Here is a 26768-nt window from a genome sequence, read left to right on the forward strand (position 1 = left end):
AAAGTCATAATTCTCCATACACTACATAGTCACCTGGAATGCATTTCAATTAACAGATGTTCCTTCTTAAAAGTTAATTTGTGGAATTTATTTCCTTCTTAATGCGTTTGAGCCAATCAGTTGTGTTGTGACAAGGTAGGGGGGGTATACAGAAGATAGCCCTATTTGGTAAAAGACCAAGTCCATGTTATGGCAAGAACAGCTCAAATAAGCAAAGTGAAACGACAGTCCATCATTACTTTAAGACATGAAGATCAGTCAATAAGGAACATTTCGGAACATTTCAAAAACCATGAAGCGCTATGATGAAACTAGCTCTCATGAGGACTGCCACAGGAAAGGAAGACCCAGAGTTACCTCTGCTGCAGAGGATCAATTCATTAGAGTTACCAGCCTCAGAAATTGCAGCCCAAATAAATGCTTCACGGAGTTCAAGTAACAGACACATCTCAACATCAACTGTTCAGAGGAGACTGTGTGAATCAGGCCTTTATGGTCGAATTGCTGCAAAGAAACCACTACTAAAGGACACCAATAAGAAGAAGAGACTTGCTTGGGCCAAGAAACACGAGCAATGGACATCAGGAGTCCAAATTTGAGATTTTTGGTTCTAACCGCTGTGTCTTTGTGAGACGCGGTGTGGGTGAACGGATGATCTTCGCATGTGTATTTCCCACCGTAAAGCATGGAGGAGGAGGTGTTATGGTGTGGTGGTGCTTTGATGGTGACACTCTGTGATTTATTTAGAATTCAAGGCACACTTAACTAGCATGGCTACCACAGCATTCTGCAGCGATACGCCATCCCATCTGGTTTGGGCTTAGTGGGACTATCATTTGTTTTTCAACAGGACAATGACCCCACACACCTCCAGGCTGTGTAAGGGATATTTCACCAAGAAGGAGAGGGATGGAGTGCTGCATCATACGATGCGAATGTCCCTAGCATGTTTCCAGTGAATACGTAGACAGACAATAGAATACTTTTTTTTATTGATTTGACCACTTGTCATTGGGCTGGACATTTCAATGAGAACTCACTGTTAGTCTATTATTTGACAATTTGAAAGCACTGTTTCAACTGGTAGTAGGCCAATTGCAGTGATTTAGCTATACACAGTAGAAACAAGTGCAAATATATCAACATACAATTGGAAACAATCCCATAGATTGGACATCAGACATTTACACTGATTCCATGCTTCCAGTGAAATTAGATTAAAACTGTTGAAGTCAACATTAGGCTGAGGTGACATCACAATGAAAGACAGTTATATTGGAAACATGTTAGGAGACTGAAAGCATATCTTCAGAAGGAACAGTAGTGCAGACGGCCACGGGGGGAGAGGAGACGGGGGCAGCTGTTCCTCTGACCTGAGGTTTGACAGGTCAGTGGTCAGGAGAGTCTCAGGACCCCAGCGCTGTGCTGTACACTTCATACACTCCCTGCAGAGAGACAACCCAGTCCCTCCTCTCCTGTCTCAGAGGGGTGAGTTGAGCTCCAGGGGGGGTGTGGGGGTGGAGGAGTTGGTCCAGTCCAAGGTGAGGTTGGAGCGGCTGTGGATGGAGAGTGCAGGAGGGGGACAGGCCAGGTGAACAGCGACCCCTGTGGCTAGGAGGAGTACTGCAGCCAGCATAGTGAAACCTCTCCTCAGAACCAGCTGGGAGGCAGACAGCAGACCTTTGGACTGGACACCTGGGCCCTCCTCCTCCTGCTCCTCCTCCTCCTCACCACCTCCTCCTCCTCCTCCTCCCTGGGTGTAACCAGGCGGTTTGGATTCATCGCCCTCTGGCTGGGACACACACAGCATTGACATGAGATACAGGACATACTTTACACACATTAAGATGAGATACAGGACACATGGCATTTAACACAGACTACAGAGCACATATACATGGATGCTGGACACACACACATTCCCTCACCATGTCAGTGCTTCGAGAGCCTTCTGGAAGCAGAGTTTTAATCAGCGGCTGACCAATAGGAGGCTTCGCTGGAACACACGTTCCCAGCCCTCTCTTCCCAGCACGCACCTGGGCCTGAGGAATTAGTTGGTTGTTAGTTAGTAGAACTGTTATGTTTTTTGTTTATTTGGGGGGGTAGATCAGCTTTGTTATTGCAGATAGATTGTAGTTTCCATCAATGTAATTGTCTGCATCATTTCCAATCCCCCATATATTTAAAATATATATATATTTTCCTTTATTATTTTCCCCTAACCCTACCACCCCTCCCCTAATTGGAGTAAACTAACATAGGCTTTTACTCCCAGCTTATACATACTATATACATTTTATGGACAGAGTATATTTTACAATAGTTATCATTTGTTTGTTTTTAATCCCATCCTTCAGCTAACCTCAACCCCTCCCATCTATCTCTGAACACCATCCAGTTTGATTTCTATTTGCCATATGTTTTTAACTGTGCTGTTTCACAAAAGTTCTGAACCTTTCTATTCTCATAGTTTGTAAAGATTGTAAATTAAAGATATACATTTTTGATAAAAGTACTATTATATTATTGATTGATTTACTATGACTTTTCAAATCACCCAGCAGTGCTATTTGCAGAGATAGCTCCAGGTAAATGTTGCTATTCGTCAGCCATTCCTGAACTTGCGACCAAAAACAAGCTACATATGGGCAGTACCAAAACAAATGATCTAATGATTCTGTCTCTTCACAGAAAAATCTGCAGAGCGGAGAAGGTTGTATACACTACCAGTCCAAAGGTTGGACACACCAACTCATTCAAGGGTTTTTCTTTATTTTTACTATTTTTTACATTGTAGAACAATAGTTAAGACATCAAAACTATAAAATAACACATATGGAATCATGTATTTATTTGGTACGGGAGAGACGGGAGAGACGGGAGAAGTTGTGTTTTCTCTAGCAGGAGGTAAGCTTGGCTTCTTATATGGTGTTGAGTAAAGCTTAAACCATGTATTTAGATTGTAGGTAGGTATTGTAGTTAGGTATTATAGGTAGTTTACTCAGGTAGTTATTGTAGGTTATTGTAGGTAATTATTGTAGGTAAGTATTGTATTCGGCGGACCCCGGCGAAGCACGAGGCTAGCTTACCCACTACTTGGACCAACAAAGCTAGCTAGCTAGCTAGCGGGTAGCTACTGGTAACTTTTAGCAACTGTGGTTAGTTGTTTCCAATGTTATTTCATGCTTAAGAGTACCTGTGATTGAGCCAGCTAGTTGCCACCATTCAGCTGTTTTTCTAACCTCATTATCCGAGTCATTAACGTTAGGTGGTTGGTAGCTGCTGTACTTAATTACAGCTACTGATAACAGTCTGCTGTAGTTTACAACAATTCTAATTTCTAAAGTGGAAGTTGGGAGAGTTTTATTCGGGTGGTTCAGTGAAACAATTATAGTTTCTGAGGTGGAAGTTGGGAGAGTTATATTTTTTTTTGGTGAGGGAGGCCTGCTCTCTCCTTTCCCAGATGTTTAGTTCATTTCATTCCGATCTCCTCTGCATTATTGTAGCCATCTGCTGCAGCCTGTCAACTATGCCTCTGCCTATCCCTGTTCTCTCCTCTCCGCACAGGCTACACAAACGCCTCACACCGCGTGGCTGCTGCCTCTCTAACCTGGTGGTCCCTGCACGCACCACACACCTGGAGTTCCAGGTCTCAGGCAGCCTCTGGAACTGCCGTTCTGCCGCCAACAAGGCTGACTTCATCCCAGCCTATGCTACCCTCCAGTCCCTCGACTTCCTGGCGCTGACGGAAACATGGATTACCACTGAAAACACTGCTACTCCTACTGCTCTCTCCTCGTCTGACCATGTGTTCTCGCATACCCCGAGAGCATCTGGTCAGAGGGGTGGTGGCACAGGAATCCTCATCTCTCCCAAGTGGTCATTCTCAATTTTTTCCCCTAACCCATCTGTCTATCTCCTCATTTGAATTCCACGCTGTCACAGTCACTAGCCCATTTAAGCTTAATATCCTTGTCATCTATCGCCCTCCAGGTTCCCTTGGAGAGTTCATCAATGAGCTTGACGCCTTGATAAGTTCCTTTCCTGAGGATGGCTCACCCTTCACAGTTTTTGGGGGATTTCAACCTCCCTACGTCTACATTTGACTAATTTCTCTCTGCCTCCTTCTTTCCACTCCTCTCCTCTTTTGACCTCACCCTCTCACCGTCCCCCCTACTCACAAGGCAGGCAATACGCTTGACTTCATCTTTACTAGATGTTGCTCTTCTACTAATCTCACTGCAACTCCCCTCCATGTCTCCGACCACTACTTTGTATCCTTTTTCTCTCTCGCTCTCCTCCAACACTACTCACTCTGCCCCTACACAGATGGTAACGCGCCGCCGCAACCTTCGCTCTCTCTCTCCCACTACTCTCTCCTCTTCCATCCTATCATCTCTTCCCTCTGCTCAATCCTTCTCCCTCCAATCTCCTGATTCTGCCTCCTCAACCCTCCTCTCCTCCCTTTCTGCATCCTTTGACTCCCTGTGTCCCCTATCCTCCCGGCCGGCTCGGTCCTCCCCTCCAGCTCCGTGGCTTGATGACTCATTGCGAGCTCACAGAACAGAGCTCCGGGCAGCGGAGCGGAAGAAAACTAAACTCCCTGCCGACCTGGCATCTTTTCACTCCCTCCACTCTACATTTTCTTCATCTGTTTCTGCTGCTAAGGCCACTTTCTACCACTCTAAATTCCAAGCATCTGCCTCTAACCCTAGGAAGCTCTTTTCCACATTCTCCTCACTGCTGAATCCCCCCCTCCCTCTCTGTGGATGACTTCGTCAACCACTTTGAAAAGAAGGTTGACGACATCCGATCCTCGTTTGTTAAGTCTAATGACACTGCTGGTCCTGCTCACAAATCAAATCAAATCAAATCAAATCAAATTTTATTGGTCACATGCGCCGAATACAACAAGTGCAGACATTACAGTGAAATGCTTACTTACAGCCCTTAACCAACAGTGCGTTTATTTTAAACAAAAAAAGTAAGAATAAAACAACAACAAAAAAAAAGTGTTGAGAAAAACAAAGAGCAGAAGTAAAATAAAGTGACAGTAGGGAGGCTATATATACAGGGGGTAACGGTGCAGAGTCAATGTGCGGGGGCACCGGCTAGTTGAGGTAGTTGAGGTAATATGTACATGTGGGTAGAGTTAAAGTGACTATGCATAAATACTTAACAGAGTAGCAGCAGCGTAAAAAGGATGGGGTGGGGGGGCAGTGCAAATAGTCCGGGTAGCCATGATTAGCTGTTCAGGAGTCTTATGGCTTGTGGGTAGAAGCTGTTGAGAAGTCTTTTGGACCTAGACTTGGCACTCCGGTACCGCTTGCCGTGCGGTAGCAGAGAGAACAGTCTATGACTAGGGTGGCTGGAGTCTTTGACAATTTTGAGGGCCTTCCTCTGACACCGCTTGGTATAGAGGTCTTGGATGGCAGGGAGCTTTGCCCCAGTGATGTACTGGGCCGTACGCACTACCCTCTGTAGTGCCTTGCGGTCAGAGGCCAAGCAGTTGCCATACCAGGCGGTGATGCAACCAGTCAGGATGCTCTCGATGGTGCAGCTGTAGAATTTTTTGAGGATCTGAGGACCCATGCCAAATCTTTTTAGTCTCCTGAGGGGGAATAGGCTTTGTCGTGCCCTCTTCACGACTGTCTTGGTGTGCTTGGACCATGATAGTTCGTTGGTGATGTGGACACCAAGGAACTTGAAGCTCTCAACCTGTTCCACTACAGCCCCGTCGATGAGAATGGGGGCGTGCTCAGTCCTCTTTTTTTTCCTGTAGTCCACAATCATCTCCTTTGTCTTGGTCACGTTGAGGGAGAGGTTGTTGTCCTGGCACCACCACGGCCAGATCTCTGACCTCCTCCCTATAGGCTGTCTCATCGTTGTCGGTGATCAGGCCTACCACTGTTGTGTCGTCGGCAAACTTAATGATGGTGTTGGAGTCGTGCCTGGCCATGCAGTCATGGGTGAACAGAGAGTACAGGAGGGGACTGAGCACGCACCCCTGAGGGGCCCCCGTGTTGAGGATCAGTGTGGCAGATGTGTTGTTACCTACCCTTACCACCTGGGGGCGGCCCGTCAGGAAGTCCAGGATCCAGTTGCAGAGGGAGGTGTTTAGTCCCAGGATCCTTAGCTTAGTGATGAGCTTAGAGGGCACTATGGTGTTGAATGCTGAGCTGTAGTCAATGAATAGCATTCTCACGTAGGTGTTCCTCTTGTCCAGGTGGGAAAGGGCAGTGTGGAGTGCGATAGAGATTGCATCATCTGTGGATCTGTTGGGGCGGTATGCAAATTGGAGTGGGTCTAGGGTTTCTGGGATTATGCTGTTGATGTGAGCCATGACCAGTCTTTCAAAGCACTTCATGGCTACAGACGTCAGTGCCACGGGTCGGTAGTCATTTAGGCAGGTTATCTTAGAGTTCTTGGGCACGGGGACTATGGTGGTCTGCTTGAAACATGTTGGTATTACAGACTCGGTCAGGGACATGTTGAAAATGTCAGTGAAGACACTTGCCAGTTGGTCAGCACATGCTCGGAGTACACGCCCTGGTAATCCGTCTGGCCCAGCGGCCTTGTGAATGTTGACTTGCTTAAAAGTCTTACTCACATCGGCTACGGAGAGCGTGATCACATAGTCGTCCGGAACAGCTGGTGCTCTCATGCATGCTTCAGTGTTGCTTGCCTCGAAGCGAGCATAGAAGTGGTTTAGCTCGTCTGGTAGGCTTGTGTCACTGGGCAGCTCGCGGCTGTGCTTCCCTTTGTAGTCTGTAATAGTTTTCAAGCCCTGCCACATCCGACGAGCGTCAGAGCCAGTGTAGTATGATTCAATCTTAGACCTGTATTGACTCTTTGCCTGTTTGATGGTTCGTCGGAGGTCATAGCGGGATTTCTTATAAGCTTCCGGGTTAGAGTCCCGTTCCTTGAAAGCGGCAGCTCTACCCTTTAGCTCAGTGCGGATGTTGCCTGTAATCCATGGCTTCTGGTTGGGGTATGTACGTACGGTCACTGTGGGGGACGACATCATCGATGCACTTATTGATGAAGCCAGTGACTGATGTGGTGTACTCCTCAATGCTGTCTGAAGAATCCCGGAACATGTTCCAGTCTGTGCTAGCAAAACAGTCCTGTAGCTTGGCATCTGCGTCATCTGACCACTTTTTTATTAACCGAATCACTGGTGCTTCCTGCTTCAGTTTTTGCTTATAAGCAGGAATCAGGAGGATAGAGTTATGGTCAGATTTGCCAAATGGAGGGCGAGGGAGAGCTTTGTATGCGTCTCTGTGTGTGGAGTAAAGGTGGTCTAGAGTTTTTTTCCCTCTGGTTGCACATTTGACATGCTGGTAGAAATTAGGTAGAACGGATTTAAGTTTCCCTGCATTAAAGTCCCGGCCACTAGGAGCGCTGCATCTGGATGAGCGTTTTCCTGTTGATTAATGGCCTTGTACAACTCATTCAGTGCAATCTTAATGCCAGCATTGGTTTGTGGTGGTAAATAGACAGCTATGAAAAATATAGCTGAAAACTCTCTTGGTAAATAGTGTGGTCTACAGCTTATCATAAGATACTCTACCTCAGGCGAGCAAAACCTCGAGACTTCCTTAGTATTTGATTTTGTACACCAGCTGTTGTTTACAAATATACAGAGACCGCCACCCTTTGTCTTACCGGAGCCAGCCGTTCTGTCCTGCCGATGTAGCGTGTAGCCTGCTAGCTGAATGGTATCATTGTTGTCGTTCAGCCACGACTCCGTGAAACATAAGATATTACAGTTTTTAATGTCCCGTTGGTAGGATAACCGTAATCTTAAATCGTCAATTTTATTCTCAAAAGATTGAACGTTGGCTAATAGTATTGATGGGAGAGGCAGTTTACTCGCTCGCCGTCGGATCTTACAAGGCACCCCGACCTACGTCCCACGATATCTCCGTCTCTTCCTCAGGCGAATGACGGGGATCTGGGCCTTGCCGGGTGTCTGTAGAATATCCTTCGCGTCCGACTCGTTGAAGAAAAAGTCTTCGTCCAATGCGAGGTGAGTAATCGCTGTCCTGATATCCAGAAGCTCTTTTTGGTTATAAGAGACGATGGCATAAACATTATGTACAAAATAAATTACAAATAACGCGGAAAAACACACATAATAGTACAATTGGTTAGAGGGCTGTAAAACGGCAGCCATCTTCTCCGGCGCTATGCTTTGACTTCTTTCTCCCCTCTCTCTCCAGATAAAATCTTGCGACTAGTGACTGCAGGCCGCCCAACAACCTGCCCGCTTGACCCCATCCCCTCCTCTCTTCTCCAGACCATCTCCGGTGACCTTCTCCCCTACCTCACCTCGCTGATCAACTCATCCTTGACCGCTGGCCATGTCCCTTCCGTCTTCAAGAGAGCGAGAGTTGCACCCCTTCTCAAAAAACCAACACTCGATCCCACTGATGTCAACAACTACAGACCAGTATCCCTTCTTTCTTTTCTTTCCAAAACTATTGAGCATGCCGTCTTTAGCCAACTCTCTTGCTATCTCTCTCAGAATGACCTTCTTGATCCAAACCAGTCAGGTTTCAGGACTGGTCATTCAACGGCGTGGCGAGAAGCTGTCTCCGCACCACGTGCTCTCACCACTGGTGTCCCCAAGGGCTCAGTTCTAGGCCCTCTCCTTTTCTCCCTATACACCAAGTCACTTGGCTCTGTCATATCCTCACATGGCCTCTCCTATCATTGCTACGCTGACGATACACAACTAATCTTCTCCTTTCCCCCTTCTGATAACCAGGTGGCGAATCGCATCTCTGCATGTCTGGCCGACATATCAGTATGGATGACGGATCACCACCTCAAGCTGAACCCTGGCAAGACGGAGCTGCTCTTCCTCCCGGGGAAGGACTGCCCGTTCCATGATCTCGCCATCACGGTTGACAACTCCGTTGTGTCCTCCTCCCAGAGTGCGAAGAGCCTTGGCGTGACCCTGGACAACACCCTGTCGTTCTCCGCTAACATCAAGGCGGTGACCCGATCCTGCAGGTTCATGCTCTACAACATTCGGAGAGTACGACCCTGCCTTACACAGGAAGCGGCACAGGTCCTAATCCAGGCACTTGTCATCTCCCGTCTGGATTACTGCAACTCGCTGTTGGCTGGGCTCCCTGCCTGTGCCATTAAACCCCTACAACTCATCCAGAATGCCGCAGCCCGTCTGGTGTTCAACCTTCCCAAGTTCTCTCATGTCACCCCCCTCCTCCGCACACTCCACTGTCTTCCAGTTGAAGCTCACATCCGTTACAAGACCATGGTGCTTGCCTATAGAGCAGTGAGGGGAACGGCACCTCCGTACCTTCAGGCTCTGATCAGTCCCTACACCCAAACGAGGGCATTGCGTTCATCCACCTCTGGCCTGCTGGCTCCCCTGCCTCTGCAGAAGCATAGTTCCCGCTCAGCCCAGTCAAAACTGTTCGCTGCTCTGGCACCCCAATGGTGGAACAAGCTCCCTCACGACGCCAGGACAGCGGAGTCACTCACCACCTTCCGGAGACATTTGAAACCCCACCTCTTTAAGGAATACCTGGGATAGGATGATGCAATCCTTCTAGCCCCCCCCAAAAAAAACCCCACTGGCTATAGGGTGAATGCACCAATTTGTAAGTCGCTCTGGATAAGAGCGTCTGCTAAATGACTTAAATGTTAAAAAATGTAAATGTAGTAATCAAAAAAGTGTTAAACAAATCTAAATATATTTGAGATTTGAGATTCTTCAAATAACCACCCTTTGCCTTAATGACAGCTTTGCACACTCTTGGCATTCTCTCAACCAGCTTCATGAGGTAGTCACCTGGAATGCATTTCAATTAACAGGTGTGCCTTCTTAAAAGTTTTTTTGTGGAATTTCTTTCCTTCTTAATGCGTTTGAGCTAATAAGTTGTGTTGTGACAAGGTAGGGGGGGTATACAGAAGATAGCCCTATTTGGTAAGATACCAAGTCCATATTATGGCAAGAAAAGCTCAAATAAGCAAAGTGAAATGACAGTCCATCATTACTTTAAGACAAGAAACCACTACTAAGGGACACCAATAAAAAGAAGAGACTTGCTTGGGCCAAGAAACACGAGCAATGGACATTAGACCGGTGGAAATTTGTCCTTTGGTCTGGAGTCCAAATTGGAGATTTTTGGTTCCAATCGATGTGTCGTTGCATGAACGGATGATCTTTGCATGTGTAGTTCCCACCGTAAAGCATGGAGGGGTAGGTGTTATGGTGTGGGGGTGCTTTGCTGGTGACACTGTCTGTGATTTATTTAGAATTCAAGGCACACTTAACCAGCATGGCTACCACAGCATTCTGCATCGATACGCCATCCCATCTGGTTTGGGCTTAGTGGGACTATCATAATTTTTTTAAACAGGACAATGACCCAACACAACTCCAGGCTGTTTAAGGGCTATTTTCCCAAGAAGGAGAGTGATGGAGTGCTGCATTAGATGACCTGGCCTCCACAATCCCCTGACCTCAACCAAATTGAGATGGTTTGGGATGAGTCGGACGGCAGAGTGAAGGAAAAGCAGCCAACAAGTGCTCAGCATATGTGGGAACTCCTTCAAGACTGTTGGAAAAGCATTCCAGGTGAAGCTGGTTGAGAGAATGCCAAGAGTGTGCAAAGCTGTCATCAAGGCAAAGGGTGGCTATTTGAAGAATCTCAAATATAAAATATATTTTGATTTGTTTAACACTTTTTTGGTTACTACATGATTCCATATGTGTTATTTCTTATTTTTGATGTCTTCACTATTATTCTACAATGTAGCAAATACTAAAAATAAATAAAAACCCTTGAATGAGTAGCTGTGTCCAAACTTTTGACTGGTACTGTATATAACATAATATTGGTTGCAAGAATTAGTAGAACTGTTAGTTGATATTATAACTAATAGTTGATAGTTAGTAGAACAGTTAGTTGTTAAAACGGATAGTTGTAAGTTAGTAGAACTGTTGGATGATATTTAGTAGACCTAATAGTTAATAGTAGAAGTCTTGGTTGTTAGTTAGTTGAACTGGTTGGTTGATAGTTAGTAGACCTGATAGTTGATAGTTAGTTGAACTGGTTGGTTGATAGTTAGTAGACCTGATAGTTGATATATAGTATAACTGATAGTTGATAGTTAGTATAACTGATAGTTGATAGTTAGTAGACCTGATAGTTGATAGTTAGTAGAACTGATAGTTGGTAGTTAAAACTGTTGGCTGTTATGATCACAGAACGTTAGCCACCTACATGATCCACAGCTACCAACAACCAGAGAAGAACAGACAGACAGACAGACACAGACAGGAAGTAGAGGTCAGGGGTCAGGGTAACCTACCTCCTTGGTTACATGTTGCCAGGGTAACCTACCTCCTTGGTTACATGTTGCCAGGGTAACCTACCTCCTTGGTTACGTGTTGCCAGTTGAGTTTGAAGATGACGACGATGAAGAACCCAGTCTGGAGGATGACACAGAGAGAGAGACCCGCCCAAAAACCTGACAGGGAGAGCACACACACACGTCACACACAATCACAGAGGTGTCACATACTAGATCAGTACCTAAGAAAGACTAAGAGGTAATAATAGAGGTAGAGGTAGAGGTAGAGATAGAGGTAGAGATAGAGGTAGAGATGTAGAGATAGAGGTAGAGATAGATGTAGAGATAGAGGTAGAGATAGAGATAGAGATAGAGGTAGATATGTTGAGGTAGAGATAGAGATGTTGAGGAAGAGGTAGAGATGTTGAGGTAGAGATAGAGGTAGAGGTAGAGGTAGAGATGTTGAGGTAGAGATAGAGATGTTGAGGTAGAGAGGTAGAGGTAGAGGTAGAGGTAGAGGTAGAGATGTAGAGATAGAGGTAGAGGTAGAGATGTTGAGGTAGAGATAGAGATAGAGGTAGAGGTAGAGATGTTGAGGTAGAGATGTTGAGGTAGAGATGTTGAGGTAGAGATAGAGGTAGAGATGTTGAGGTAGAGATGTTGAGGTAGAGATGTTGAGGTAGAGATGTTGAGGTAGAGATGTTGAGGTAGAGATGTTGAGGTAGAGATAGAGATAGAGATAGAGGTAGAGATGTTGAGGTAGAGATAGAGATGTTGAGGTAGAGAGGTAGAGGTAGAGGTAGAGGTAGAGATAGAGATAGAGGTAGAGATGTAGAGATAGAGATAGAGGTAGAGGTAGAGGTAGAGATGTTGAGGTAGAGATAGAGATAGAGATGTTGAGGTAGAGATAGAGGTAGAGATAGAGGTAGAGGTAGAGATGTTGAGGTACAGATGTTGAGGTAGAGATAGAGATAGAGGTAGAGGTAGAGGTAGAGATGTTGAGGTAGAGATAGAGATGTTGAGGTACAGATGTTGAGGTAGAGGTAGAGATAGAGATAGAGGTAGAGGTAGAGGTAGAGATGTTGAGGTAGAGGTAGAGATGTTGAGGAAGAGGTAGAGGGAGAGGGAGAGGGAGAGATGTAGAGATAGAGGTAGAGATGTTGAGGTAGAGATAGAGATGTTGAGGTAGAGATAGAGATAGAGATAGAGGTAGAGATGTAGGGATAGAGGTAGAGATAGAGGTAGAGGTAGAGATGTTGAGGAAGAGGTAGAGGTAGAGGTAGAGATAGAGATAGAGGTAGAGATGTAGAGATAGAGGTAGAGATGTTGAGGTAGAGATAGAGATGTTGAGGTAGAGATAGAGGTAGAGATAGAGGTAGAGGTAGAGATAGAGATAGAGATGTTGAGGTAGAGATAGAGATGTTGAGGTACAGATGTTGATTTCAAGGTTTTACTGTTAACCTATAAAGCGTTACATGGGCTTGCTCCTACCTATCTTTCCGAGTTGGTCCTGCCGTACATACCAATACGTGCACGCTTACGGTCACAAGACGCAGGCCTCCCTAATTGTCCCTAGAATTTCTAAGCAAACAGCGGGAGGCAGGGCTTTCTCCTATAGATCTCCATTTTTATGGAACAGTCTGCCTACCCATGTGAGAGACGCAGACTCGGTCTCAACCTTTAAGTCTTTACTGAAGACTTATCTCTTCAGTAGGTCATATGATTGAGTGTAGTCTGGCCCAGGAGTGTGAAGGTGAACGGAAAGGCTCTGGAGCAACGAACAGCCCTTGCTGTCTCTGCCAGGCCGGTTCCCCTCTCTCCACTGGGGTTCTCTGCCTCTAACCCTGTTACAGGGGCTGAGTCACTGGCTTGCTGGTGCTCTTTCATGCCGTCCCTAGGAGGGGTGCGTCACTTGAGTGGGTTGAGTTACTGACGTGATCTTCCTGTCTGGGTTGGCGCCCCCCTTGGTTTGTGCTGTGGTGGAGACCTCTGTGGGCTATACTCGGCCTTGTCTCAGGATTGTAAGTTGGTGGTTGAGGATATCCCTCTAGTGGTGCGGGGGCTGTGCTTTGGCAGAGTGGGTGGGGTTATATCCTTCCTGTTTGGCCCTGTCCGGGGTTTCTTCGGATGGGGCCACAGTGTCTCCGGACCGCTCCTGTCTCAGCCTCCAGTATTTATGCTGCAGTAGTTTATGTGTCGGGGGGCTGGGGTTAGTTGGTTATACCTGGAGTACTTCTCCTGTCTTATCCAGTGTCCTGTGTGAATTTAAGTATGCTCTCTCTAATTCTCTCGTTCTCTCTTTCTCTCTGAGAACCTGAGCCCTAGGACCATACGTCAGGACTACCGGGCATGCTGACACCTTGCTGTCCCCAGTCCGCCTGGCCTTGCTGCTATTCCAGTTTCAACTGTTCTGCCTCTGTTTACGAAACCCCTACCTGTCCCAGACCTGCTGTTTTCAACTCTTAATGATCGGCTATGAAAAGCCAACTGAGAGACCTGAGCCCTAGGACCATACGTCGGGACTACCGGCCGTGGTGACTCCTTGCTGTCCCCAGTCCGCCTGGCCTTGCTGCTATTCCAGTTTCAACTGTTCTGCCTGCGGTTATGGAACCCCTACCTGTCCCAGACCTGCTGTTTTCAACTCTTAATGATCGGCTATGAAAAGCCAACTGAGATTTATTCCTGATTATTATTTGACCATGCTTGTCACTTATGAACATTTTTGAACATCTTGGCATGGTTCTGTTATAACCTCCACCCGGCACAGCCAGAAGAGGACTGGCCACCCCTCATAGCCTGGTTCCTCTCTAGGTTTCTTCCTAGGTTTTGGCCTTTCTAGGGAGTTTTTCCTAGCCACCGTGCTTCTACACGTGCTTCTACACCTGCATTACTAGCTGTTTGGGGTTTTAGGCTGGGTTTCTGTACAGCACTTCGAGATATTAGCTGATGTACGAAGGGCTATATAAAATAAAATTGATTGATTGATTGAGGTAGAGGTAGAGGTAGAGATGTTGAGGTAGAGGTAGAGGTAGAGATGTTGAGGTAGAGGTAGAGGTAGAGGTAGAGGGAGAGATGTTGAGGTAGAGGGAGAGGGAGAGGGAGAGATGTTGAGGTAGAGATAGAGATGTTGAGGAAGAGGTAGAGGTAGAGGTAGAGGTAGAGATGTTGAGGTAGAGGTAGAGATTGAGATAGAGATGTAGATGTTGAGGTAGAGATGTTGAGGTAGAGATGTTGAGATAGAGATGTTGAGGTAGAGATGTAGATGTTAAGGTAGAGATAGAGGTAGAGGTAGAGATGTTGAGATAGAGATGTTGAGATAGAGATGTTGAGGTAGAGATAGAGATAGAGGTAGAGGTAGAGATAGAGGTAGAGATGTTGAGGTAGAGATAGAGGTAGAGGTAGAGGTAGAGGTAGAGGTAGAGATAGAGATAGAGATAGAGGTAGAGATGTTGAGGTAGAGATAGATGTTGAGGTAGAGATGTTGAGGTAGAGGTAGAGATAGAGATATAGATAGAGGTATAGAGGTAGAGATGTTGAGGTAGAGATAGAGGTAGAGATAGAGGTAGAGGTAGAGATGTTGAGGTAGAGATATAGATAGAGGTAGATATAGAGATAGAGATAGAGGTAGAGGTAGAGGTAGAGGTAGAGATGTTGAGGTAGAGATATAGATAGAGGTAGATATAGAGATAGAGATAGAGGTAGATATGTTGAGGTAGAGATAGAGATGTTGAGGAAGAGGTAGAGATGTTGAGGTAGAGATAGAGGTAGAGGTAGAGGTAGAGATAGAGGTAGAGATAGAGATAGAGGTAGAGATGTTGAGGTAGAGATAGAGATGTTGAGGTAGAGATGTTGAGGTAGAGATATAGAGGTAGAGATAGAGATGTTAAGGTAGAGATAGAGGTAGAGATAGAGATGTTGAGGTAGAGATAGAGATAGAGGTAGAGGTAGAGGTAGAGGGAGAGGGAGAGGGAGAGGGATAGGTAGAGGTAGAGGTAGAATACCTAGTATCCTGAGCTTGGCAGCGAACATCAGAGCGATGCCGACTGGAAGGCCAATGCAATAGTACGAGACCAGGTTAGACAGAGCAGCTATCTTCTGTTTACCTGCTCCTACCAGGATCCCTGAACACACACACTACACGCACACACACACACACACACACAAATATATGGCAAGGATGAGCACCCACTCAAACCACAGCACAACACTTCTCAGCTGTAGTGTGTCAACTTCCTGGCCTTAGTTTAGGTCAGTTCAGAACCAATTTGAAGCCGTTTAATGTCGTGTTTACAATGTTTTGCAACATAAAAGGTAGTTGAGCTCAACTCCATCCCTGGAGAGAACTGTTTGAATGTGTAAAGACCCAGGTACTCACAGGTAGAGAGAACTGTATGAATGTAAAGAGACCCAGGTACTCACCAGTAGAGAGAACTGTATGAATGTGTAAAGACCCAGGTACTCACCAGTAGAGAGAACTGTATGAATGTAAAGAGACCCAGGTACTCACCAGTAGAGAGAACTGTATGAATGTGTAAAGACCCAGGTACTCACCAGTAGAGAGAACTGTTTGAATGTGTAAAGACCCAGGTACTCACCAGTAGAGAGAACTGTATGAATGTAAAGAGACCCAGGTACTCACCAGTAGAGAGAACTGTATGAATGTGTAAAGACCCAGGTACTCACCAGTAGAGAGAACTGTATGAATGTGTAAAGACCCAGGTACTCACCAGTAGAGAGAACTGTATGAATGTGTAGAGACCCAGGTACTCACCAGTAGAGAGAACTGTATGAATGTGTAAAGACCCAGGTACTCACCAGTAGAGAGAACTGTATGAATGTGTAAAGACCCAGGTACTCACCAGTAGAGAGAACTGTATGAATGTGTAAAGACCCAGGTACTCACCAGTAGAGAGAACTGTATGAATGTGTAAAGACCAAGGTACTCACCAATAGAGAGAACTGTATGAATGTGTAAAGACCCAGGTACTCACCAATAGAGAGAACTGTATGAATGTGTAGAGACCCAGGTACTCACCAGTAGAGAGAACTGTATGAATGTGTAAAGACCCAGGTACTCACCAGTAGAGAGAACTGTATGAATGTGTAAAGACCCAGGTACTCACCAGTAGAGAGAACTGTATGAATGTGTAAAGACCCAGGTACTCACCAGTAGAGAGAACTGTATGAATGTGTAAAGACCCAGGTACTCACCAGTAGAGAGAACTGTATGAATGTGTAAAGACCCAGGTACTCACCAGTAGAGAGAACTGTATGAATGTGTAAAGACCCAGGTACTCACCAGTAGAGAGAACTGTATGAATGTGTAAAGACCCAGGTACTCACCAGTAGAGAGAACTGTATGAATGTAAAGAGACCCAGGTACTCACCAGTAGAGAGAACTGTATGAATGTATAGAGCCCCAGGTACTCACCAGTAGAGCGAACTGTATGAATGTATAGAGCCCCAGATACTCACCAGTAGAGAGAACTGTATGAATGTGTAGAGACCCAGGTACTCACCAGTAGAGAGAACTGTATGAATGTGTAGAGACCCAAGTACTCACCAGTAGAGAGAACTGTATGAATGTGTAGAGACCCAGGTACTCACCAGTAGAGAGAACTGTATGAATGTGTAGAGACCCAGGTACTCGCCAGTAGAGAGAACTGTATGAATGTGTAAAGACCCAGGTACTCACCAGTAGAGAGAACTGTATGAATGTGTAGAGACCCAGGTACTCACCAGTAGAGAGAACTGTATGAATGTGTAGAGACCCAGGTACTCACCAGTAGAGAGAACTGTATGAATGTGTAGAGACCCAGGTACTCACCAGTAGAGAGAACTGTATGAATGTATAGAGACCCAGGTACTCACCAGTAGAGATAACTGTATGAATGTGTAAAGACCCAGGTACTCACCAGTAGAGAGAACTGTATGAATGTGTAGAGACCCAGGTACTCACCAGTAGAGAGAACTGTATGAATGTGTAGAGACCCAGGTACTCACCAGTAGAGAGAACTGTATGAATGTATAGAGCCCCAGGTACTCACCAGTAGAGAGAACTGTATGAATGTGTAGAGACCCAGGTACTCACCAGTAGAGAGAACTGTATGAATGTGTAGAGACCCAGGTACTCACCAGTAGAGCATCAAAGAACTGTGTGAATGTGTAGAGACCCAGGTACTCACCAGTAGAGCATCAAAGAACTGTGTGAATGTGTAGAGCCCCAGGTACACACCAGTAAAGGTATTCACCAGAAAAGGTACTCACCAGTAGAGCATCAAAGAACTGTGTGAATGTGTAGAGCCCCAGGTTCATTGATACGTTGTCCACTATAGCTCTGGAGAGGACAGGACAGGACTCAGGAGGACGTCTATTAACTACTGAGAGATCACTCAGGTCGTGTCTACACTAGACACCTACATGACTTCTGCTATCAGAATACGAAGATCACATTGAAAAGACGGGTGTAGACGCACAGAAGTCGCTTTGGGGTCTGATTGTGTTCAGATCTGTCTGACCAATTCAGGAGGTGGTCCGGGATGCATTGTGTGCTGATTTCTTCTCAGTCTGGACGCAATCAGGCTACCGAAAGTGCATACAGTGGACGACATCATCAGGACTCCTCCCATAAATCTCCAGAAAACTTTTTTTGGGATTGAGAGGCACCTTTTCATTATAACGTTGGAGGAAATACGTTACTAGCGTGTGAGGAACGTGTTTGCTGGCCTCATAAATGATAGCCAGCTAGCTAATATTTAGAAAAAAAAGATGTTTTGTTTGGCTAGAGTTATGCTTAACCATTTGCAATCCCTTTAGCGTTGCTTGCTAGCTTGCTTGCTGGCTAGCTGCAGATGTTAGCTGGCTAGTTGGCTACAGTAGTTAGCTATAGTTAGCTAAAGTAGTTAGCTACTGATGTTAGCTACAGATGTTAGCTGGCTAGTTAGCTACAGTAGTTAGCTACAGATGTTAGCTGGCTAGTTAGCTACAGTAGTTAGCTACAGTAGTTAGCTACAGATGTTAGCTGGCTAGTTAGCTACAGTAGTTAGCTACAGATGTTAGCAAATACTTATTTTCCACCATAATTTACAAATAAATTCATTAAAAATCCTACAATGTGATTTTCTGGATTTTTTTTCTCATTTTGTCTGTCATAGTTGACGTGTACCTATGATGAAAATTACAGGCCTCTCTCATCTTTTTAAGTGGGAGAACTTGCACAATTGGTGGCTGACTAAATACTTTTTTTCCCCACTGTATATCCTGACCATTGTGACCAGTTTTCCACACTGGGAATAGGTTCAGGGTCAGTCATCCCTTAAAGGTTATAAACACTGTTAGCATTGCAGGGCATCAGAGCTAGTACAGCCATGACTTCCACTGACTTGAGAAGGCCTTTTTGAAAGCGTGGAAATAGGGCTCTTATTTAGTAAAGGAGATATGTGTAGAATAACAGGGCTCTTATTTAGTAAAGGAGATATGTGGAGAATAACAGGGCTCTTGTTTTTCTGGTGGTTAATAATAATAACAGTCTGTTGTGTTTTGAAGTGGAGCTGGTTCTCTATTCTGCTTTTCATGTTCTGTCATCATTAAATTCATCTACATAAACTGTGCCGTGCTCTTCTTGTTTCCCTGGCATGGGTATATAATGCTAATGTCTCTAGCATGGGTTTATATAGGATGTTAATGTCCCTAGCATGGGTTTATATAGGATGCTAATGTCCCTAGCATAGGTTTATATAGGATGCTAATGTCCCTAGCATTGGATTACATACGATGCTAACACTAATGCCCCCAGCATGTTCTATAGACGATGGTAATGTCCCTAGCATGGGTTTATATACGATGCTAATATTCCTAGAATGGATTTATACTGTATATTATGCTAATGTCCCTAGCCTGGATTTATATAAGATGATATCATTAATGCCCCTAGCATTTATATACGATGCTAATGTCCCTAGCATGTGTTTATATATGATGCTAACATTAATGCCCCCAGCTTCGGTTTACTTAAGGTGCTAATGTCTCTAGCATGGGTTTATATAAGATGCTAATGTCTCTAGCATGGGTTTATAAAGATGCTAATGTCCCTAGCATGGGTTTATAAAGATGCTAATGTCCCTAGCATGGGTTTATATAAGATGCTAATGTCCCTAGCATGGGTTTATATAAGATGATAATGTCCCTAGCATGGGTTTATAAAGATGCTAATGTCCCTAGCATGGGTTTATAAAGATGCTAATGTCCCTAGCATGGGTTTACAGTTGAAGTCGGAAATGTACATACACTTAGGTTGGAGTCATTAAAACTCATTTTTCAACCACTCCACAAATGTCTTGTTAACAAACTATAGTTTTGGCAAGTCGGTTAGGACATCTACTTTGTGCATGACACAAGTAATTTTTCCAACAATTGTTTACAGACAGGTTATTTCACTTATAATTCACTGTATCACAATTCCAGTGGGTCAGAAGTTTACATACACTAAGTAGACTGTGCCTTTAAACAGCTTGGAAAATTCCAGAAAATGATGTCATGGCTTTAGAAGCTTCTGATAGGCTAATTGACATCATTTGAGTCAATTGGAGGCGTACCTGTGGTTTTTTTTCAAGGCCTACCTTCAAACTCAGTGCCTCTTTGCTTGACATCATGGGAAAATCAAAATAAATCAGCCAAGACTTCAGAAGAAAAAAAAGGTAGTCCTCCACAAGTCTGGTTCATCCTTGGGAGCAATTTCCAAATGCCTGAAGGCACCACGTTCATCTGTACAAATATTAGTACGCAAGTATAAACACCATGGGACCACGCAGACGTCATACCGCTCAGGAAGGAGACGCGTTCTGTCTCCTAGAGATGAACGTACTTTTGTGCGAAAAGTGCAAATCAATCCCAGAACAACAGCAAGGACATTGTGAAGATGCTGGAGGAAACAGGTACAAACGTATCAATATCCACAGTAAAACGAGTCCTATATCGACATAATCTGAAAGGCCGCTCAGCAAGGAAGAAGCCACTCAACACAAAACCGCCATAAAAAGGCCAGACTACAGTTTGCAACTGCACATGGGGACAAAGATCGTACTTTTGGAGAAATGTCCTCTGGTCTGATGAAACAAAAATAGAACTGTTTGGCCATAATGACCATCGTTATGTTTGGAGGAAAAAGGGGGGGCTTGCAAGCCAAAGAACACCATCCCAACCGTGAAGAACAGGGGTGGCAGCATCATGCTGTGGGGGTGCTTTGCTGCAGGAGGGCCTGGTGCACTTCACAAAATAGCTTGCATCATGAGGAAGGAAAATGTTGTGGATATATAGAAGCAACATCTCAAGACATCAGTCAGGAAGTTTAGAATCTGATTGATTGATTGCTTCTGTGGACAGGTGTCTTTTATACAGGTAACAAACGGAGATTAGGAGCACTCCCTTTAAGAGTGTGCTCCTAATCTCAGCTCGTTGCCTGTATAAAAGACACCTGGGAGCCAGAAATCTTTCTGATGGAGAGGGGGTCAAATACTTATTTCCCTCATTAAAATGCAAATCAATTTATAATATTTTTGACATGGGTTTTTCTGGATCTTTTTGTTGTTATTCTGTCTCACACTGTTCAAATAAACCTAACATTAAAATTATAGACTGATCATTTCTTTGTCAGTGGGCAAATGTACAAAATCAGCAGGGGATCAAATACTTTTTTCCCTTACTGTATTCTACGAGTCAAAGTTTGGACACACCTACTCATTCAAGGGTTTTTCTTTATTTTTACTATTTTCTACAGTGTAGAATAATAGTGAAGACATCAAAACTATGAAATAACACATATGAAATCATGTAATAACCAAAAAAGTGTTAAACAAATCAAAATATATTTTATATTTGAGATTCTTCAAAAAGCCACCCTTTGCCTTGATGACAGCTTTGCACACTCTTAGCAATCACTCAACCAGCTTCATGAGGTAGTTGTAGTGTCGAGTCAATGTTGCTAATTATGCTGTTAAACAAAGGAGTCCGCTTATACTGAACTTTGATCATAAGTTTTATTCATATCACAAGATTTCAGCATAAGTTTACAGATGTCTATAGCATCCGGAGAGCAGAGTCCCAAAATAATATGTCTGCTCTGATCTTCTTTGTTCCCTAGCCCATACTTAATCTTTCCCAAAATATGGGTGGCTCCCTCTACTGTCCAATCCCCTGTCTACAACACACAGACTCCCTCTGTTCTATGGGGTGTCACTAAAGCGACTCCCTCTGAAACTGAATAAACATCCTCTCAGGTTCCACTTGAAAACATTAGCAAAGTCATAATTCTCCATACACTACATATTTCCCCCCTTCGAGACTAACTAAAAGTCTCGAAAACAAAAAGAATAGGATTATGACAAGTAACAATTTCTCTTATTGAGTATCTTTAACAATAAACCCAAAACACTTTTCTCTGGAGTGTAAATACCTTTCTATGAAATATGAACAAATCTTTATGAAGTGTGAATACATTACTATGAAATATGAACAAATCTTTATGAAGTGTGAGAGCGAAAAACCTGTCTGGCAGCCTTCTTTCCAAATATCCATCCATCAATCAAGACAGTAAAATTATCTCACGGCCCCTCTGCCCCAGGCAACCACCTAGGTACTCCAGATCAATTCATAAATCTTTATCAATGCATTTGAAACTATGATGCCATTAAATACACATGAAAGCCCCAGCAAACAAAATACTATCCAAAATGTCCACTCTCAGGCTGGTCGACCCATCGGACCCTACGGTGGATTATCTCTATCCCTGCCTAGACTCCATGTCCCTAAGCTTCCACGAAATAAACAAAAACATCTAAGATCCCCACATGTATCCAATAACATCAAATATCATTCTACAAAAATTAATACCTAAGAATATGACACAAATTATGTATTACACATGCAAATATGTCTATATTTCATTGCAGACACTGGAATGTAGTCCACTACACTTCATCTCCTCAGCAGTGTCGACTTCCAATGCATCTTCGATGATGGAATTGGAAAATTTCCACACCTTCCTTGTTCCATCTCCCCCTTTCCCTTCATATTGTCCTTTCATATTGTCCTTTCATATTGTCCTTGTTTGAGTATTTCAATCTCTACATATTCCCCCAAATGCTTCTGGAAGAAAAGAAAAGACCAAACAGTATCTTTTGCAAAACAACACATTCAAATTAAAACATCAATATCAACTAAGAATATACAAATGATATATAAATGATATATGAATGAATCACATTATTCTATTTCCCCCCTTTGATTCATAACAAAATACTAAAATCACACTAATATTGAAACCTCTGAAATCTATCTATCAATACTCCTTTGAGTCTTGACAGAAGGTTAAACCCTCTTATCGTTTCATTTGCAAAACCCCTCAAATTATAGTTAATATTATCAATATGATCTTCCCAAATTTTACACCATACCATGGAAAAATTCCCACTTCTCTCTTAGACTTATCCTCCAATGATAGGCTTCCCAGACTATGAAATTCCTCTAAAATTGGTGCTGAAGCTATTTGCTCCCTTGTAATCAAATGCGATATATTTATGGCTTTAATAACTATCAATGTTGAAAGAGTTAAATTGCCTCTCACTGTTGTTATAATAGGCTGAAGTGTTGATGACATTGTTGTTAATTCATCAATTTTCCCTAAGACTTTGAACTCCTTACTTGTATTTCCATCTATCACCACTAGTGTCACTACATTCACTCTCAGTCCCAACTCTAATCCCTCACTTTCAAACTGTTGATTATAAAAATACACTTGATCTTCCTGCTGGGAATTGTAAATATAGATACCGCAATCACCCTCAATTTTCATTCTTCTCTCATCATTCAGCAACGCATACTTTCTCAATGCCACTGCTCCTAACAGATTTAAACTCCTACCATATCCATCTTCCCACTGAACTCTAAATATTTCCTTCACCACTGTTCTCTCTCTCTTACTACTAACTAACATTGAAACTTAGCTTACTGTCCTAGAGTTCCTTCAACCCTAGTTCTCCTAACTTTTTTAATCTAATCTTTTCTCCTAACTTTAAAAAAACCATTCCACTGATTTATTCACAAAATCCCTTTACCACCAATGTTTAGAATATGTGATTGGGAAGTCCCCACCTGCTTCTGACTTCTTTACACACAGACTTGGCAAACGATTGAACATCTTTTAGCCTAGTTTGAAATCTCTTGGTGTAGGAATGTAACCAAGAATAACAGTCACCCCTTTTAACTTTATTTTTCAGACAGATTGTCTAATAGATTGTCCTCCTGCCTATCTGTTCAAGCAAATATGATTCCCAAAAACCCTACTCTTTTAAAATCTTCTACCAGACAGCCGTCTAGTGTGCATCTTATTGTACAGTTCAATTTACACAATGCATCTCTTCCCAACAATGCAATAGGTATTTGTTCTGATACCAGTATGGGTATTTTAATTTCTCTTTGATTTTTATAGCAGAGCTCAATTGGTTCCTTAAGAGTAATCAGCTGTTTTACTCCCTCAAATCCCTATCCTAATTAGTTAATTTTACATAGTGAGATGTGTAATCTCTTTAGGCTGAACACAGATAAAAGCTTTTCCACTATCCACCATCACTTCTCATAGTCCTTTGTTTATTTTATCGCTGGCATCTTTTATCAGTTTTTGTCCTTCATTCTCAAACAACTTAAGAACACCCAGCTCTCTTTGTCTCTTTTCTTTACGTTGTTCCCTTTTTTCCCTTTCTTTTGTTCTGCTTTATGAATTGACAGATGCACTTTCATTATGTTGATTACATCAGGGTTAAGAGTCCCTTCCACTAGCTATGTTTGTTCAATGTCAGGCCAACTTTTATTCCCTTTTCCAGATAACTTTTAGTTAATAGTATTGCAATGTTTACTATTTTCAACTATATCAACAGGTGTCATTACCTTCATAGTCCTGATATCCTTTTTCCCCATTGTAACAACTCTTTTATATTCCTTTATTGTGAATTATTTTATTATTTTAGAATATATAGCTTATAGTGTCCTCCCTTTAATTATTAATATAAACTAAAAAAAAATGTTTTTTTTTCTTCTTTTTCCCCCCTAAATAATAAAAATTAATCAATAAAAATATGAATATTCAAAAATAATAATAATTATTATTTTTTATATTTTTTATTATTAAACAATTTATCAATAAAGTTATGAATAATCAAAAATAATTTTTTATTTTATTTTACTAATTTATCAATTAGTGGCTATCTTACCACCTTCAATCAGGAAAAGTACAGGAAAGTAGACAACTTCAGAGCAATCCAAAAAGAAAATACCTATAATCCAGCAACACTACAGTACTCATAAACCAATTATTTAATAAGCACCAAATGACCTCAGTCTTACAGAATAATGTCAGTACTCGATTCCCAACACAACTCTAATCAAACCCACTCATGCACAAAAACTCCAAAATGCAATTTTTATTTTCATCAATTGATCAGTCTTTTGCCAAGTCCTTGTCAAATTGTCATAACATCAAATATGCTAGGCACACAAATTATCCTTTATTGGAGGGCAAGGTTTTTGTAAACAAAACAGTACTAGCCTTGATCCTGTCGCAGCAGACTCTTGTCGCGTCACACCCTGTCACATGATGTACACGTCAGCACTTCCACTCTCTCTCTATAATAAATAAATAAATAATATGCCATTTAGCAGACGCTTTTATCCAAAGCGACTTACAGTCATGCGTGCATACATTTTTTTTGTGTATGGGTGGTCCCGGGGATCGAACCCACTACCTTGGCGTTACAAGCGCCGTGCTCTACCAGCTGAGCTACAGAGGACCTCTCTCCTCTCGTTCCTCTTATCATCTCTCCTATCACAGAATAACAAAGAAACAGACAAGAATTTAGTAGTTTATGCAGTCACTGAGTTATTTCAACCATTCAATATTCCTCTAGTCACATTCGCGCTAAGAAATAACTCAGGAATCGTATAAATAGCTCAATAACATTTTTATTTTATTTATTTATTTAATTATTTTTATTTTTAATCCGTCAACATCTCTCTCTCATTTATCAATTCAATAGGTCTCAAGAAAACAGTTTCATCGTCAAACAGCCGCCGATGTAACAACCAGAATACACCATTAGACTCTAAATCTCTATGTCTTTTGTTCCTTCGTTCGTCTGCGCCTCCCCGCAGAAGAGTATAGCAGAGGAGTGACCTATTTACCCCTACGTCACTCTAGTGTCGTAAAATGACACGCATGCGCAGTACATTCATCACTACGATTTCACAGTGGATGGAGCTCTCTCTCCCAGCTCTCTCCAAGCCAGACCACAGAACGTTAGCATTCCCGCTATACCTCCTCTCTTTTACCCTTATAGACAAACAATAACACTTAACAGAGCTCACAAAACATCAGGCACCAAGCCCAAACTATCTAAACACAATATTGGTGGCTAGACCCATTCCAATGGACCACCAAGGAAAAAATATCGAACATAACCCGCATCAAAATTGGCATGTAGCAAGAATAAATTAGCATTTAGCATTAGCATTAGCATTAGCATTTAGCATTAGCATGTAGCATGAAGCATTATTAGCAGGCTACATTTAGCATTTCTCCCTCCGCCGTGCCGTAAAATTTATTTGTTAGCTAAATTTGTGCTACCAATTTGTGCTAATTGTAATGAGTGGTCACATCACCAGCTGAGCGGTAACTTGTCAATCACCAGCTGAGCGGTAACATTCAATCACAATATACCACGGCCTCCAGTCCCCAGGACTCACCTATTCCACCTAAAGTGTTACAGGATTTGTTGGCCCATCATATTGATCACCTCCATGAGGGTTTCCGTTTATTCACAGCGGTTCTAAGTTACATACATATGCCTAGGCCTTATTCCTCTCAATCGATTGTTCTTGAACTCTTATTCAAGCCAAATATCTCTATAGACACTCTATAGACACTCCCCCCTCTTTGCGCTGGTTACCAGTGCAAATAAATTTAGAATGGTTAGGCCAGACCCCTAGTCCACAGCAATAAAAGCAACAGCAGCACACACCGGTCCCCAACGGTACATCTCCCCAGCGCACACACCCAAAAGCAGACGAAGGAAACACACACAAGACCGTGAGAAATCTCACCTTAAGCCGGCGTCTTGAGCGAGAGTCACGTCGTTGCTCATGAATGAAACACTGCAGAGACGCAGACCGCCTCATCACTCGCCGCCATTTGTAGTGTCGAGTCAATGTTGCTAATTATGCTGTTAAACAAAGGAGTCCGCTTATACTGAACTTTGATCATAAGTTTTATTCATATCACAAGATTTCAGCATAAGTTTACAGATGTCTATAGCATCCGGAGAGCAGAGTCCCAAAAGAATATGTCTGCTCTGATCTTCTTTGTTCCCTAGCCCATACTTATAATCTTT

The 26768-nt window shown here is 43.2% G+C and overlaps 1 protein-coding gene across 1 annotated transcript; it reads right to left on the bottom strand.

Annotated features, from left to right (window-relative positions):
* Nucleotides 1-973: 973 nt before the first annotated feature.
* Nucleotides 974-17499, bottom strand: LOC121579114 (multidrug and toxin extrusion protein 2-like). Its single transcript, XM_045210535.1, has 5 exons — nt 17470-17499; nt 15336-15468; nt 11417-11511; nt 1929-2042; nt 974-1798 (listed from the first exon to the last, which is right to left on the bottom strand). Exons 2-5 carry the CDS (start codon nt 15361-15363, stop codon nt 1481-1483), a joined length of 555 nt encoding a protein of 184 aa, XP_045066470.1. The 5' UTR covers nt 15364-15468; nt 17470-17499; the 3' UTR covers nt 974-1480.
* Between the last annotated feature and the right edge of the window lie 9269 nt (nt 17500-26768).

This window comes from Coregonus clupeaformis, chromosome 34 (genome assembly GCF_020615455.1).
Source record: "Coregonus clupeaformis isolate EN_2021a chromosome 34, ASM2061545v1, whole genome shotgun sequence".
In the NCBI taxonomy this organism is placed as follows: Eukaryota; Metazoa; Chordata; class Actinopteri; order Salmoniformes; family Salmonidae; genus Coregonus; species Coregonus clupeaformis.

What these genes read in the sequence shown, in the direction of transcription:
- LOC121579114 (XM_045210535.1), bottom strand. Translation starts at nt 15,363, where the DNA reads ATGTTCGCTGCCAAGCTCAGGATACTAG. An exon ending in GGCAACACGTAACCAAGGAG is followed by an intron (nt 2,043 to 11,416) that starts GTAGGTTACCCT and finishes CTAATTCCTCAG; the next exon opens with GCCCAGGTGCGTGCTGGGAA. An exon ending in GCTCTCGAAGCACTGACATG is followed by an intron (nt 1,799 to 1,928) that starts GTGAGGGAATGT and finishes ATGCTGTGTGTG; the next exon opens with TCCCAGCCAGAGGGCGATGA.